At 38.3% G+C, this 16,709-nt stretch overlaps 1 protein-coding gene across 8 annotated transcripts in view; it reads right to left on the bottom strand.

The window, feature by feature from the left end:
- The window catches only part of LOC108272567 (NACHT, LRR and PYD domains-containing protein 12), a 133,427-nt gene that overhangs the window by 40,421 nt on the left and 76,297 nt on the right, over window positions 1-16,709 (bottom strand). For 6 of the 8 annotated variants that reach the window (XM_053684311.1, XM_053684312.1, XM_053684307.1 and 3 more), the window contains 2 exons: window positions 6,711-6,884; window positions 5,156-5,329 (listed from right to left, as the gene is read on the bottom strand). In XM_053684311.1, coding sequence (XP_053540286.1) covers window positions 5,156-5,329; window positions 6,711-6,884 — 348 coding nt within the window. Of the gene's footprint in view, window positions 1-5,155; window positions 5,330-6,710; window positions 6,885-7,388; window positions 7,563-9,117; window positions 9,292-10,800; window positions 10,975-12,048; window positions 12,223-13,814; window positions 14,010-14,382; window positions 16,264-16,503; window positions 16,558-16,709 lie in introns of all 8 variants that reach the window. The other 2 variants (XM_053684313.1, XM_053684314.1) reach the window with 1 other exon arrangement.

Raw genomic sequence — 16,709 nt, forward strand, 5'->3', positions numbered from 1 at the left:
GCCGGGCCAGTAAAATCATAGCGTAATTACCTATAAATAACAATTTATAACAAGTCCATGTTTTCCCCCTTGTTCTCGTGCAAAGAAGTACAAGTACATTAAGAAAATCTTCATATTTAATGAAATATCCTTTTACAAAACATATCACGAACAAACTCAGATTTCTTAAGACAAACATGTGCAATTTGCTTCTGATTATCATTTACATGTGTGCATTACAACTGGTCACAGTGTTTGTAAAAAAGCAAAAAAGTTTAAGTCACAGGTATTTGGAACTGAAAAATAAAGCATTGCACTTTAAAATTTATGGCATCGCATGAACAATAGGATTCCACCAAACCAAACTCTTTTGTAGTGAAGCTGTAGACTAACATTAAATCGCACATTTTTTAAAACTATTAATAAAGCAAGGATTCATTTCCACAGAACTGTATTCTTTAAGTGCATTCAGTGTCTGAAGGAGCATTTTAAAGCAGTTAGTCATGTCTAGACTACTTTGTTTTTGCTCCTGAACCCTGGCATCTTTTGGTCTGCACAAGTGCATCACTATCAAGCGTCATGTCCTGAGGAGCAGCCAATGTTCATTCGGGACACACGAGTTCTGCAGCCTTCATCATCTATGTTTTAACGAACTCACATTCGGAATACCGCTTTGATGCTGATGCTAATGCTATTTCACTAGCAATTAGGTGGCTGGCTTTTACTGCTGCTTCACTGACCTCTCGGCTCCGGGTCAGAATGGACTGTTGTTTCCTCAGACCCACCAGCAATTCATTTATCTTCTCTCTTCTCAGTCGTCCTTACAAGCTGTCGTATTTTTCGCCATGACGAGTCTCATAGTGGCGCCAAATATTCTATTCCTTGAGCACCGAAACTTGTTGCATAGACACCAAGCACACAGGCGCATTGCTGCCATCTGCTGTTCAGTCCCAGATTTGTGCTGCGTCTTCTACTCTGACTAAAACAGTGCGCCCCTAGCGGATAGTTTAAGAATAGCATTTTATTTAAAAATTCTAGTTCGTGTGTGTTATGCATTTTTTCACTTTCAGAATTCATCCTGCGGGCCGGATTGAACCCCCTAGCGGGCCGTACGTCTGACACCCCTGATCTAGAGCATTAGGATGTCTGTAATAACATGACTTTCCCCAAAATTGATTTCCTACTGATAAAAATGTGTTAGTATGATCAGGAAAAAAGGAAGTCAGTATCATTTAAATAATAATAGTAAAAAAACAAACAAACAAAAAATATACAACAAACATACCAGCAACAAGAAAAGTTCACACTCAACTACGTGTTTCTGGAATACTGGAATAAGACTCAAATCATCCAGACAGAAAAAAATGCATTCTTATCATATTTATTTTTATTTACATTTAATATGTATTTGCATATTATATATGACATTAAGTATTCATGTGTTTTCTGAATCTGTTTATACCCAGAATACCCAGCTTTTAAAAGACACACTGACACACACACACACACACGACGTCTTGTTGACATCTTTTTGACTGATTTAAAAATTAAATCAGACTTGTTCAGAAGTTTAGTAACACCAGTGTTATAACAGGGAGTGTTATATACACTGTTAATTACATCACAGCAAATCATTCATCATCATCATCATCATCATCATCATCATGTGTCAGTGTGCGGCATTAAAACAAGATCTTCCTGTTGGAATAAATTCATCCTGTTCTTAATGTTGAAGACCTGTGTGACTTTCTGTTGAATATAATTTTCCATCGTTATTGTTACTGATCATAAATCACAGACTACTGAACAGTTAAGAGAGTATGAAATCATAAATATTTTATTTTTAATACTGACCTGCATGTGTGGCTGTTTGACTGAAACTGGAATTAATGTACTGTACATTTATAATCATTTTCACCACTGAATAATTATTGATGACCTTTGCACAGCGCTGTACAGTGTATATATGCATATATGTATAAACTGTATTTTGTTATAGATTTTATGAATTCTACTTTAGCAAAAAAGAAAAAAAAAGGCATGAGTGCGACAGTCAGAGGAACTGCAGCGGATTCTCCAAGATGCTCAGTAAAACTTATCAGCAAATTTCATTATAAAACTAAACAAGTGTTCCTGAGAATACTTTTTTTTCCCCCTAGGGAAAGGGTCATCACACCAAATACTGACTTTGTTTAATTTATTACTATTTACTGCTCTTTATAGTATTTTTTTAAATGTAGAAACATGTAATTTTATTATTTTTGAAGGCATCTTTGCTTCACAGCATTTCTTTGTATGTGTCTACGTAAAAATTATATTCAATGCGCAGTCTGTGAATAACAAGGCGCTGCTTTTATCGGATTTTCTTACAGATAAAAAGCTGGACTTGTTGTTCGTAACTGAAACCTGGCATAAAGAAAATTATCCTGTTTAATCAGATCACTCCAGCGGGATTTGGAGTATTGGCTCTCCGGAGGTTATATGGCAGAGGCGGAGGCATTATTGTGGTTTATAAGCTGAAGTTCAACATAAACTCTGTGTCCGTTCCCCACTTTCCATCATTTTCCATCTGGGGTTGTTCCAGCAGAACTAAAGACTGTAGTGTTTAGAGTGGATCGATTTCTTTAAGTGGAATCACTCCCTTTAGCATTGATTTCTGATTGGTAATTAGCCATGCGCATTGATATGTTTCTCTCTTGCTCTGGTTTTAATACACGAGTTAACTTTACCTCCGAGTGTCTACTGTATTCTTCTCAAGTTGTAGTCTAATACAAAGATACAACATATTCACTTCTTCAAAATGTACTGTATTTGACTGACACAATTACGCAAAATACTGCAAGTAGTGTATACTTAAATAATAGAGAAGGCACTGATCCCATACCGGGTATGATCAGCTGATACTAGCAAAGAAATGGAGATCAGATATCAGAGAAAATAAAGAACAGATTAGATCTGATCCTGGAACCAAAAAATCTACACTATATTAAATACCAGCTAAAGGACAGAGTGATAAATGTGACTTGTAGTGAGTCTCCCAGGGGCTTCTTCACATAAACTCCTCAGATGCTAATCCGGTCAGGTGAGAATCCCATCAATGCCATGAAACTGTTCCTGTCCATTTCAGCTCCGTCTTCCACTGACTGGGTCCAGCTGGAGTTCGTGTGGTTTTTCACCTGCTGTTCCAAATAATCCCTCAGGTTTTCATTGGCATTGAGGAAATGTTGTCCAGGGGTCACAGGTCGTTCTACTCAGTGATCAGATGTGTGTAGTCTATTAAAATCTAAAAGACAGATATCTGAATTAATAACCAAAATCTAGACTGTGGTACTTCATGATCAACAGCATGTAATCATCTCTGCTGCAAGGAAAACATTATTATCTCCTCTTCATAATCATTCAACATTCCTTCATTCTTATAGAATACACTTGTTAGAACATTTAGCTAGAACAGATGAGAACTTCCACAAGATCTAACAGGAACATGAGCAGATATTTACCATCACATCACTGCTCTTATACAATCACAGGCTGTAGAGCTTTATTTTTAAAACAGTGATCACTGCTGTGTGTTTTATCTCTTGTTCTACACGTGTATTTACGTGCAGACGTTAAGAACAAGTGGAGGGGAACTTTACAGGAATGACAGAAGACACGGTGTGGAGGTGGAGTGCTGGAAGGAGTGTCAGAGTAAAGTGACTCCTTAAATAAAATATTTGTAGCAGTGTGGCATAAAAGATGATGATTTTAATTCGCTTTTATGAGAGTGGAGAAGAAAATCTGCTGCTGATCAGAAACAGGGAGAAGCCGAGATCATGTGATTCAGACAAAAGCAGCAGTATGAAGTCAGAGATAGCAGGGTGTCACAAGGAGACGAGGTGTTCATTTACAATCACTCTCATGCACTCAGTGCTGACATTTTGTAGACTCTGTCTGACTCCCTGTCTTCTGCTTTCACACGAATTTTAAATTAATACCAAACACCATTAAAGCTAACTGTTAGAAAAAGTCTGATTGAATCGAATATAGTGAAATTTGAACCCAGTATCCGATAATCTGATATTTACTGCAACTAAAATGAAATGTACAAACTAATACTAATGTACAAAATAATGCTAATCAGTCTTTTCTTTTGTTTCAATTTTTATCTAAAAAAATATCGTTACTCACATCAGTGTCTGTAGTTGGTAATGTTCATCATTCTTCAGAGCAGAGAGACACTTTACTCCTGAGGAGCTTATTTTATTCACAGACAGCTCCAGTTCTCTCAGGTGTGAGGGGTTTGATCTCAGAGCTGAAGCCAGAGCAGCACAGCCTTCATTTGAGATATCACAATACTGCAACCTGCAGAGACACAATGACACTCTTCACTCTCTCAGTTTATGAACATCAAGACATACTTTGTGTATCTTGAAATGAGTGGGATGTGTGTGTGTGTGTGTGTGTGTGTGTGTGTGTGTGTGTGTGAGAGAGAGAGAGAGAGAGAGAGAGTGAAAGACAGAGAGAGATAGTGTGAATGTTTAAATGGTTTATTCAGTACTGACAAGAACAAGTCTGACTGTTTTATTTATGCAGAATGTGTTGCTCTGTTATTTTACACACATTCCATTGACTAACACTAGACCCTGTTTTATTATCACCAAAGTGAAATCATTAAAAAAAATCACTCATTATTTATCTGAAACACTTAGTGTTTTGACTAGAGCTGCAACACCTAATCGATAATATCGATAATAACTGATGATGAAAATCGTTGTCAATGAATCTCATAACGGATTAGATGGTTAAATGACTAACTTCTTATTTTAATTTAAAAATTCTTTATTTTGAGATCATTTGCACCATTTCCCTGCTGCTTTTAAACCCTGCATCACACACCGTGTATTTAGTTTGTGTCTGAGCTGCAGTTTGTGTGATTAGTTACAGTGTTGTAGTAAATTTCACAGTAATTTTAGACACATTGCAGTCGCATCAAGTCACGTTTTGTGCTGCAGCTTCTCACATACGTACATCTGACCCAAAGACTCTGTGACAGATCATCAGTGTGCAGTGAAAAGAAACAATCTTCCTCCTCAGGACACTGATGATGAAACTAAAACCTCTGCTTCAGTCTCACTATTAGAGAATGTGTCTTACTGAGGAGCAGGTCATGTGACTCTCAGAGAGATGATCTTACTTCAGTATCTCCAGTTTACAGTGAGGATTCTCCAGTCCAGCAGAGAGACACTTCACTCCTGAGTCTCCTAGATTATTCTCAGACAGATCCAGTTCTCTCAGGTGTGAGGGGTTTGATCTCAGAGCTGAAGCCAGAGCAGCACAGCCTTCATCTGAGATATCACAATCACACAACCTGCAGAGACACAATGACACACTCTTCATCAACACATTTTCATTACATTAAAGATGATGTGTGGGATTTTATTATTCAGAATGACATGAGGATTTAATATCATCTGTTTATTCTAATTAACAATGTGCCTCATTTATAAAACTGGATATGAACGGGTTTGTGTGTAAATCGTTTGTATGAGCGTTTACACAAGAAATTTGGTATTCATGAAAATCCTCTTAATTCGTATTCTACTCGTGCTCCTGAGTGTGTGTACATTTATACATAAGAAGAAACCTTTATTTATCACATATACATTACAGCACAGTGAAATTCTTTTCTTCACATTTCCCAGCTTGAGCCCCAGACTAACGAATGTAAACCTTGACTTGATCAACTTCAAATCATATAATTTGCATTGATTTCTGCACATTTACAGTGAGGGAAAAAAGTATTTGATCCCCTGCTGATTTTGTACGTTTGCCCACTGACAAAGAAATGATCAGTCTATAATTTTAATGGTAGATTTATTTGAACAGTGAGAGACAGAATAACAAGAAAATCCAGAAAAACGCATGTCAAAAATGTTATAAATTGATTTGCATTTTAATGAGGGAAATAAGTATTTGACCCCCTCTCAATCAGAAAGATTTCTGGCTCCCAGTTGTCTTTTATACAGGTAATGAGCTGAGATTAGGAGCACACTCTTAAAGGGAGTGCTCCTAATCTCAACTTGTTGCCTGTATAAAAGACACCTGTCCACAGAAGCAGTCAATCAATCAGATTCCAAACTCTCCACCATGGCCAAGACCAAAGAGCTCTCCAAGGATGTCAGGGACAAGATTGTAGACCTACACAAGTCTGGAATGGGCTAAAAGACCATTGCCAAGCAGCTTGGTGAGAAGGTGACAACAGTTGGTGCGATTATTCGCAAATGGAAGAAACACAAAAGAACTGTCGATCTCCCTCGGCCTGGGGCTCCACGCAAGATCTCACCTCGTGGAGTTGCAATGATCATGAGAACAGTGAGGAATCAGCCCAGAACTACACGGGAGGATCTTGTCAATGATCTCAAGGCAGCTGGGACCATAGTCACCAAGAAAACAATTGGTAACACACTACGCCGTGAAGGACTGAAATCCTGCAAATTCTTCATTTTGAGATCATTTGCACCATTTCCCTGCAGCTTTTAAACCCTGCAGCTCACACACAGTGTATTTAGTTGCACATACGTACATCTGACACAAAGACACTGTGACAGATCATCAGTGTGCAGTGAAAAGAAACAATCTTCCTCCTCAGGACATTGATGATGAAACTAAAACCTCTGCTTCAGTCTCACTATTAGAGAATGTGTCTTACTGAGGAGCAGGTCATGTGACTCTCAGAGAGATGATCTTACTTCAGTATCTCCAGTTTACAGTGAGGATTCTCCAGGACAGCAGAGAGACACTTCACTCCTGAGTCTCCGAGTTTATTATAAGACAGATCCAGTTCTCTCAGGTGTGAGGGGTTTGATCTCAGAGCTGAAGTCAGAGCAGTACAGCCTTCATCTGAGACACCACAATCCCACAACCTGCAGAGGCACAATGACACACTCTTCATCAACAAATTTTCATTACATTAAAAATGATGTGTGGGATTTTATTATTCAGAAAGACATGAGGATTTAATATCATCTGTTTATTCTAATTAACAATGTGCCTCATTTATAAAACTGGATATGAACGGGTTTGTGTGTAAATCGTTTGTACGAGCGTTTACACAAGAAATTTGGTATTCATGAAAATCCTCTTAATTCGTATTCTACTCGTGCTCCTGAGTGTGTGTACATTTATACATAAGAAGAAACCTTTATTTATCACATATACATTACAGCACAGTGAAATTCTTTTCTTCACATTTCCCAGCTTGTTAGGAAGTTTGGGTCAGAGTGCAGGATCAGACATGATGATGAAAAGAAACAATCTTCCTCCTCAGGACATTGATGATGAACCTAAAACCTCTGCTTCAGTCTCACTATTAGAGAATGTGTCTTACTGAGGAGCAGGTCATGTGACTCTCAGAGAGATGATCTTACTTCAGTATCTCCAGTTTACAGTGAGGATTCTCCAGTCCAGCAGAGAGACACTTCACTCCTGAGTCTCCTAGATTATTATCAGACAGATCCAGTTCTCTCAGGTGTGAGGGTTTTGATCTCAGAGCTGAAGCCAGAGCAGCACAGCCTTCACCTGAGATATCACAATTACACAACCTGCAGAGACACAATGACACACTCTTCATCAACACATTTTCATTACATTAAAGATGATGTGTGGGATTTTATTATTCAGAATGACATGAGGATTTAATATCATCTGTTTATTCTAATTAACAATGTGCCTCATTTATAAAACTGGATATGAACGGGTTTGTGTGTAAATCGTTTGTACGAGCGTTTACACAAGAAATTTGGTATTCATGAAAATCCTCTTAATTCGTATTCTACTCGTGCTCCTGAGTGTGTGTACATTTATACATAAGAAGAAACCTTTATTTATCACATATACATTACAGCACAGTGAAATTCTTTTCTTCACATTTCCCAGCTTGTTAGGAAGTTTGGGTCAGAGTGCAGGATCAGCCATGATACAGCGCCCCTGGAGCAGATAGAGTTAAGAGCCTTGCTCAAGGGCCCAACCTTCTGATCAGTAACCCATAGACTTAACCATTATAATTTTGCCTTAACTCATAATTTGCATGGATTACTGCAATTGTATATCTGGAATATTCTGTTGAGTTTAAATTGCTTATTTTAAACATGTTTACAGCGTTTAGCAGACCCCTTTATCCAGAGCGACTTATAGAAGTGCTTTGGAGTTTCTATCAAAAACACATCCTCATGCTAGTTCACTAGATCAGGGACTAAGAGCACCACTGAGAGAATTTGTGAAGATCAGATGTTTTATATTATTGACATTTATTTAAAAATATTAAAAAATTGAGCCAATACAAACCCATAAATTAAGACAAATAAAACTAATCATTAAAGCGAGTACGAAGAAAATCAGACTTTCAGAGACTTTTGTAAATCCTGAGGAAAATTCGATTTGGGTTTGACTCACGCAAACATTTACACACAACTTTACTAAAAGATCGATAAATTACCCCCAAAGTCATTAAAATAGTACTTTGGGCGTTGATAGGTCTAAAGGAGTGAAAACAACTGGAGAGGTTAGTGAACAACGGTGAAAGATGGTGGAAGGTCGTCAGTGGCCTGTGTTCCCCAGAGGGAAAAAAGTAAGTAAGTGTGAGATTGAAATTTATAGTGAAGTCCATTGGCCTGCTTCTGTAAAGCAGATCTGGCAACCCTATTCATAGTGACTCCATTGTTAATTCAAAATCAAATGTTTCATCATATTTTGACCTTTTCAGTTCTATGACATTAACTTCTCATTTTTAATTAAAAAATTCTTTATTTTGAGATCATTTGCACCATTTCCCTGCTGCTTTTAAACCCTGCATCACACACAGTGTATTTAGTTTGTGTCTGAGCTGCAGTTTGTGTGATTAGTTACAGTGTTGTAGTAAATTTCACAGTAATTTTAGACACATTGCAGTCGCATCAAGTCACGTTTTGTGCTGCAGCTTCTCACATACGTACATCTGACCCAAAGACTCTGTGACAGATCATCAGTGTGCAGTGAAAAGAAACAATCTTCCTCCTCAGGACATTGATGATGAACCTAAAACCTCTGCTTCAGTCTCACTATTAGAGAATGTGTCTTACTGAGGAGCAGGTCATGTGACTCTCGGAGAGATGATCTTACTTCAGTATCTCCAGTTTACAGTGAGGATTCTTCAGTACAGCAGAGAGACACTTCACTCCTGAGTCTCCTAGATTATTCTCAGACAGATCCAGTTCTCTCAGGTGTGAGGGGTTTGATCTCAGAGCTGAAGCCAGAGCAGCACTGCCTTCATCTGAGATATCACAATTATACAACCTGCAGAGGCACAATGACACACTCTTCATCAACACATTTTCATTACATTAAAGATGATGTGTGGGATTTTATTATTCAGAATGACATGAGGATTTAATATCATCTGTTTATTCTAATTAACAATGTGCCTCATTTATAAAACTGGATATGAACGGGTTTGTGTGTAAATCGTTTGTATGAGCGTTTACACAAGAAATTTGGTATTCATGAAAATCCTCTTAATTCGTATTCTACTCGTGCTCCTGAGTGTGTGTACATTTATACATAAGAAGAAGTCTTTATTTATCACATATACATTACAGCACAGTGAAATTCTTTTCTTCACATTTCCCAGCTTGAGCCGCAGACTAACAAATATAAACCTTGACTTGATCAACTTCAAATCATATAATTTGCATTGATTTCTGCAAATTTATAAAGTATATATGGTAATTTTATATATAATATTCTGTTGAGTTTAAAGTGCTTATTTTAAACATGTTTACAGTGTTTAGCAGACCCCTTTATCCAGAGCGACTTATAGAAGTGCTTTGGAGTTTCTATCAAAAACACAACCTCATGCTAGTTCACTAGATCAGGGACTAAGAGCACCACTGAGAAAATTTGTGAATAACAGATGTTTTATATTATTGACATTTATTTAAAAATATTTTAAAAGTGAGCCAATACAAACCCATAAATTAAGACAAATAAAACTAATCATTAAAGCGAGTACGAAGAAAATCAGACTTTCAGAGACTTTTGTAAATCCGGTGGAGAATTCGAGTTGGGTTTGACTCACGCAAACATTTACACACAACTTTACTAAAAGATCGATAAATGACCCCCAAAGTCAGTAAAATCATACTTTGTGTGTTGATAGGTCTAAAGGAGTGAAAACAACTGGAGAGGTTAGCGAACAACGGTGAAAGATGGTGGAAGGTCGTCAGTGGCCCGTGTTCCCCAGAGGGAAAAAAGTAAGTAAGTGTGAGACTAAAATTTATAGTGAAGTCCATTGGGATGCTTCTGTAAAGCAGATCTGGCAACCCTTTTCATAGTGACTACATTTTTCTTTAAAAATCAAATGTTTCATATATATATATATATATATATATATATATTTTACATTTTCAGTTCTATGACAGTAACTTCTCATTTTAATTGAAAAATTCTTTATTTTGAGATCATTTGCACTATTTCCCTGCTGCTTTTAAACCCTGCAGCTCACACACAGTGTATTTAGTTTGTGTCTGAGCTGCAGTTTGTGTGATTAGTTACAGTGTTGTAGTAAATTTCACAGTAATTTTAGACACATTGCAGTCGCATCAAGTCACGTTTTGTGCTGCAGCTTCTCACATACGTACATCTGACCCAAAGACTCTGTGACAGATCATCAGTGTGCAGTGAAAAGAAACAATCTTCCTCCTCAGGACATTGATGATGAACCTAAAACCTCTGCTTCAGTCTCACTATTAGAGAATGTGTCTTACTGAGGAGCAGGTCATGTGACTCTCAGAGAGATGATCTTACTTCAGTATCTCCAGTTTACAGTGAGGATTCTCCAGTCCAGCAGAGAGACACTTCACTCCTGAGTCTCCTGTATTATTCATAGACAGCTCCAGTTCTCTCAGGTGTGAGGGGTTTGATCTCAGAGCTGAAGTCAGAGCAGCACAGCCTTCATCTGAGATATCACAATACTGCAACCTGCAGAGACACAATGACACACTCTTCATCAACACATTTTCATTACATTAAAGATGATGTGTGGGATTTTATTATTCAGAATGACATGAGGATTTAATATCATCTGTTTATTCTAATTAACAATGTGCCTCATTTATAAAACTGGATATGAACGGGTTTGTGTGTAAATCGTTTGTACGAGCGTTTACACAAGAAATTTGGTATTCATGAAAATCCTCTTAATTCGTATTCTACTCGTGCTCCTGAGTGTGTGTACATTTATACATAAGAAGAAACCTTTATTTATCACATATACATTACAGCACAGTGAAATTCTTTTCTTCACATTTCCCAGCTTGTTAGGAAGTTTGGGTCAGAGTGCAGGATCAGCCATGATACAGCGCCCCTGGAGCAGATAGGGTTAAGAGCCTTGCTCAAGGGCCCAACCTTCTGATCAGTAACCCATAGACTTAACCATTATAATTTTGCCTTAACTCATAATTTGCATGGATTACTGCAATTGTATATCTGGAATATTCTGTTGAGTTTAAATTGCTTATTTTAAACATGTTTACAGTGTTTAGCAGACCCCTTTATCCAGAGCAACTTATAGAAATGCTTTGGAGTTTCTATCAAAAACACATCCTCATGCTAGTTCACTAGATCAGGGACTAAGAGCACCACTGAGAGAATTTGTGAATATCAGATGTTTTATATTATTGCCATTTATTTAAAAATATTTTTTTTAAAAAAGTGAGCCAATACAAACCCATAAATTAAGACAAATAAAACTAATCATTAAAGCGAGTATGAAGAAAATCAGACTTTCAGAGACTTCTGTAATAAATTGTAGTAAATTTCACAGTAATTTTAGACACATTGCAGTCGCATCAAGTCACGTTTTGTGCTGCAGCTTCTCACATACGTACATCTGACCCAAAGACTCTGTGACAGATCATCAGTGTGCAGTGAAAAGAAACAATCTTCCTCCTCAGGACATTGATGATGAACCTAAAACCTCTGCTTCAGTCTCACTATTAGAGAATGTGTCTTACTGAGGAGCAGGTCATGTGACTCTCAGAGAGATGATCTTACTTCAGTATCTCCAGTTTACAGTGAGGATTCTCCAGGACAGCAGAGAGACACTTCACTCCTGAGTCTCCTAGATTATTCCTAGACAGATTCAGTTCTCTCAGGTGTGAGGGGTTTGATCTCAGAGCTGAAGCCAGAGCAGTACAGCCTTCATCTGAGATATCACAATACTGCAACCTGCAGAGACAAAATGACACACTCTTCATCAACACATTTTCATTTTGGTTTAAAATGTACTGTAAAAATGATGTGTCTTTTATGTTGGACTGTCTCCCTTCTTTTGTCCAATCACAAGATATTATTATTCATACTGACCGATTATGGTGTAAATCTATTGATTATTTATGCTAAAAATAATGAGTATCAATTTAGACGGCGCTTTAAATTTGTAGGTGCATCCTCTTTGGGTCCTTTAGACAACAACCACCTATTTCCTCCATCGTGTTTGGACTCTACATTTTCAGTGTGGTATGACAAGGGCCTTAAACAAGTTTAAAATCTGTATGCCGATGTTGTCTTTGATAGCTTTGCCAATCTGTCATCTGCTTATGACCTCCCTGTGCCGCATCTCTTTTGTTATTTTCAAATTCAGAATTCGTTTCTAGATGTTTTCCTAATTTCCCCTCTGCGCCTCCTGAACAGGCTTGGGAAAGCTTGTTTTCATCAATCCACATCAGAGAGGAATGATTTCTAGGATTTATGATTTTATTCTGGCGCTAGGTAGTGAGGCGAGCACCAAAATTAAGAATGCGTAGGAAACGGAGTTAGGAGTACAGATAAGTGAGGAGTGTTGGGAACGTGCTATAGGGAGGGTACAGTCTACCACTTCTTGTGCTCGTCTTGGACTTATACAGTTCAAAGTTTTACACAAAGTCCATCTGTCCAAGTCGAGACTTTCTGTGATGTATCCGGACATAGAGGACAAGTGTGATAAATGCCATGGCTCTCCCTGTCATCTTGGCCATATGTTTTTCTTCTGCCCTGATCTCCATGGTTTTTAGTCTGGTTTCTTTACCATCTTGTCCACTATTCTCAGGGTAGATTTAAAACCTTGCCCATTGATTGCTGTATTTGGGATTCCTGATGTCTCAGTTCCATTGAGCTCGATACAAAAGAATGTTATCGCTTTCACATCCCTTATAGCAAGACGTTCCCTACTGTTGCATCGGAAGTCTGCGAAATGTCCATCTATCTCCCAGTGTCTAAAGGACGTGATGTTTTTTTTAAAACTCAAGAAAATAAGGTATACGATGAGGGGTTGTACTGACAATATATATATTTTTTTTTTATAAATGGCAACCCTTTATTGCATATTTTATGGAGTTACAGATACTTCCCACTTAAATTTTTGTGCCTGTTATTGGGTTTTACAATATCTATATAACCAGCGATAGCTATTGGTTAGCCATGATGAGTGGGGGTGGGGTGGGGGGGGGGGGGGGGGGGGGGGTGGGGGGTTTGTGTTAGGATAAAAAGAAAAAAAACTGTGAATGACTGTTGCTGTATGTCAGTTGGTTTGTTTTTCTACTCAATAAAATATTTAGGGGTAAAGTAATGAGTCAGGATTTTTTTAAATCTCTGTTTAAATGTATTTTTATACACATATCTAAGTGCATTTAATTATTACTATTATTGCACAAGTGATGTGTTTAATGACTAATATATTTGTTCTGTATGTTGTACTGATTTAACTGAAAAAACAGAACTGCACACAACTATTAACTGCAGCTTTTAGTGAGGTACTGTGTCTCTCAGAGAGATGATCTTACTTCAGATTTTTTACTGTACACTGAGGATTCTCCAGTACAGCAGAGAGACGCTTCACTCCTGAGTCTCCTAGATTACTCCAAGTCAGATCCAGTGTATCCACAGTCAGATGCAGTTCTCTCAGATTGGAGGTTTCTGAGCTGAGCACTGAGGCCAGAGCTGACCAACCACTTTGTTGAATTGTATCACACCTGATGCTGAAGGAAATAATACATAATGAACTAACAGTAATGCAAATTATCAAACAAGTCCTCAAACCTTTCACTGCAACTTCTCAGTTTCAAAAGCACAAACATCCGTTAGACAAAAGTCCCACACAGTCAGAGCTGTTCAGATTCGGCTTGGTGGGAGTTTTCAGCTGCGTACATCATCACACACATTGTATAAACATGGAGTATAAGATCCGGGACACCAAATGGGAATGCAAGAGCCTGATCTTAAATGTTCATAAGAGGAGAAAAGAAAAAGTCTAAAATGTCGTGAAGAGTTAGATTCATCTGAACAGCTAAGACATTTGATTTGTTCTCTTAACACTGTAACAGTAGAAGAGTTCTATTCAGATTGACTTACATTGCTTTTCTGGATGCTGCAATCACAGGCATCACCTTCACAAGAATCTCATCTCTTATTTTATCTGTAGAGATATATTTACTCAGGTCAAATTCCTCCAGTTCCTCTGCTGATGTCAGTAGGACAAACACCAGAGCAGACCACTGTGAAGAAGAGAGTTCACTTTGTTTTCCAGATGTCAGGTAGTGTTGGATTTCCTCCACTAGAGAATTGTCCCCCAGTTCATTCAGACAGTGGAACAGATTGATGGATTTCTCTGTAGGAAGATCTTCATTGATCTTCATCTTAATGTACTGTACTGTGCTCCACTGTCCTATCTGGGAGCTACTTCCTGTATGTGATACTAAGGTATGTAAGAGTTTCTGATTGAACTCCAGTGAGAGACCCAGAAGAAAGCGGAGGAAAAGATCCAGATGTCCAGTCTGACTCTTTATGGCCTGATGTACAGCACTCTTGTGGACAGCTGAGATTGTAATTTCTTCAGTCAACTGGTCAGAGGACATCTCAGATTCATCCTCTTCATTAGATGAAATCTCTGGTTCAGAAATCCCACTCTGTTTAAGAACATTTTTCTTTTCCATCATGAATGTCAGGTGCACATACAGAGCTGCGAGATGCTCCTGAATGCTCAGATGAACAAAGCAGTACACTTTACTCTGGTGAAGTCCAAACTCTTCTCTGAAGATCTGTGTACACACACCTGAGTACACTGCTGCTTCTCTCACATCAATGCCACACCCTCTCAGGTCTTCCTCATAGAAGATCAGGTTGCCTTTCTTCAGCTGCTCAAAAGCCAGTTGTCCCAGTTTGAGAAGCATTTCTTCATCACTCTCCTGCTTCTTTGAGTACTTGTCTCTTATGATGTTTGTCTGAATGATGAGGAAATGTGTGTACATTTGAGTCAGAGTCTTGGGGATCTCTCCATTCTCTGCTTCATCCAACATTCTCTCTAGAACAGTGGCTGAAATCCAGCAGAAGACTGGGATGTGGCACATGATGTAGAGGCTTCTTAATGACTTCAGGTGTGTGATGATGTTATTGGCCAGGCTCTGATCACTGATCCTCTTCCTGAAGTAATCCTCCTTCTGTGGGTCATTGAACCCTCGTACCTCTGTGACTCGATGGACACACTCAGAGGGGATTTGATCAGCTGCTGCTGGTCGGGAGGTGATCCAGATGAGAGCAGAGGGAAGCAGATTCCCTTTGATCAGGTTTATCAGCAGCACATGCACTGATGCTGATTCAGTTACATCACACACTCTCTCTGTGTTCTGGAAATCCAGAGGAAAACGATACTCGTCCAATCCATCAAAAATGAACAGAACCTTTTCCAAACTGGACATTTCTGTTTCTTTTGTCTCCTTAAAACAGACATGAAGGAGATCCATCAGACTCAGTTTCTGGTCCTTCATCAAATTCAGCTCTCTGAAAGGAAGTGAAAAAATGAGGTGGATGTCCTGATTTGCTTTCCCTTTAGCCCAGTCCAGAATGAACTTCTGCACAGAGACTGTTTTTCCGATGCCAGCGACTCCCTTCGTCAGCACAGTTCTGATGGGTTTGTCTTTTTTAGATAAGGGCTTTGTCAGCACAGTTCTGATGGGTTTGTCTTGATCAGATAACGGCTTAAAGATGTCATTGCATTTGATTGGTGTTTCCTCTGTTGTTGTTCTCCTGGATGCTGCCTCGATCTGTCTCACCTCATGTTCTTTATTGACGTCTCCACCGTCTCCCTTTGTGATGTACAGCTCTGTGTAGATCTCATTCAGGAGTGTTCGGTTTTCCGGGTTTATCATCACTCCGTTTAAACACTGAAATTTCTTCATCAGATTTAATTTGAACTTTTCCTGGAATTCATTTACAGCAGCAGGTTCTGGGTCGTGTCTGTGACAGGGTGAAGTAAAAAGACATGGTGAGACATGGGGTTGAATTATTAGAGTTTAAGATCACATATTTTCTGACTGGTTACCACAGATAACCATTCTTTATGATGTTCTCACTGTGTATTTGCCGTATTCTACGCTATGTTTTCTATAATCTAATCACTCTGCAGGAAATAACAGCAGAGATGTTTATAATACCAGCGCGTCAGTGTCACAGTCATGTTGTTGGGTTTGATCTTACCCTGTAGCTGTGATGATGTTCTTTTCTCTTCTGTCTCCTGACTTCTGTAGAACACTGGGAATAAAAACTGTAGCTGTTAAAGACAATAACTTTCATCACTTTAATACTGTAGTCTAAACTTTAGCCCTAATTTTAGTCAAATAATTGTAGTAAGGGCATTAATATTTAGAAAACACAGTGCTAAATACAACATCACCAACATTGAG

The sequence above is a fragment of the Ictalurus punctatus genome, chromosome 12, assembly GCF_001660625.3.
Source record: "Ictalurus punctatus breed USDA103 chromosome 12, Coco_2.0, whole genome shotgun sequence".
In the NCBI taxonomy this organism is placed as follows: Eukaryota; Metazoa; Chordata; class Actinopteri; order Siluriformes; family Ictaluridae; genus Ictalurus; species Ictalurus punctatus.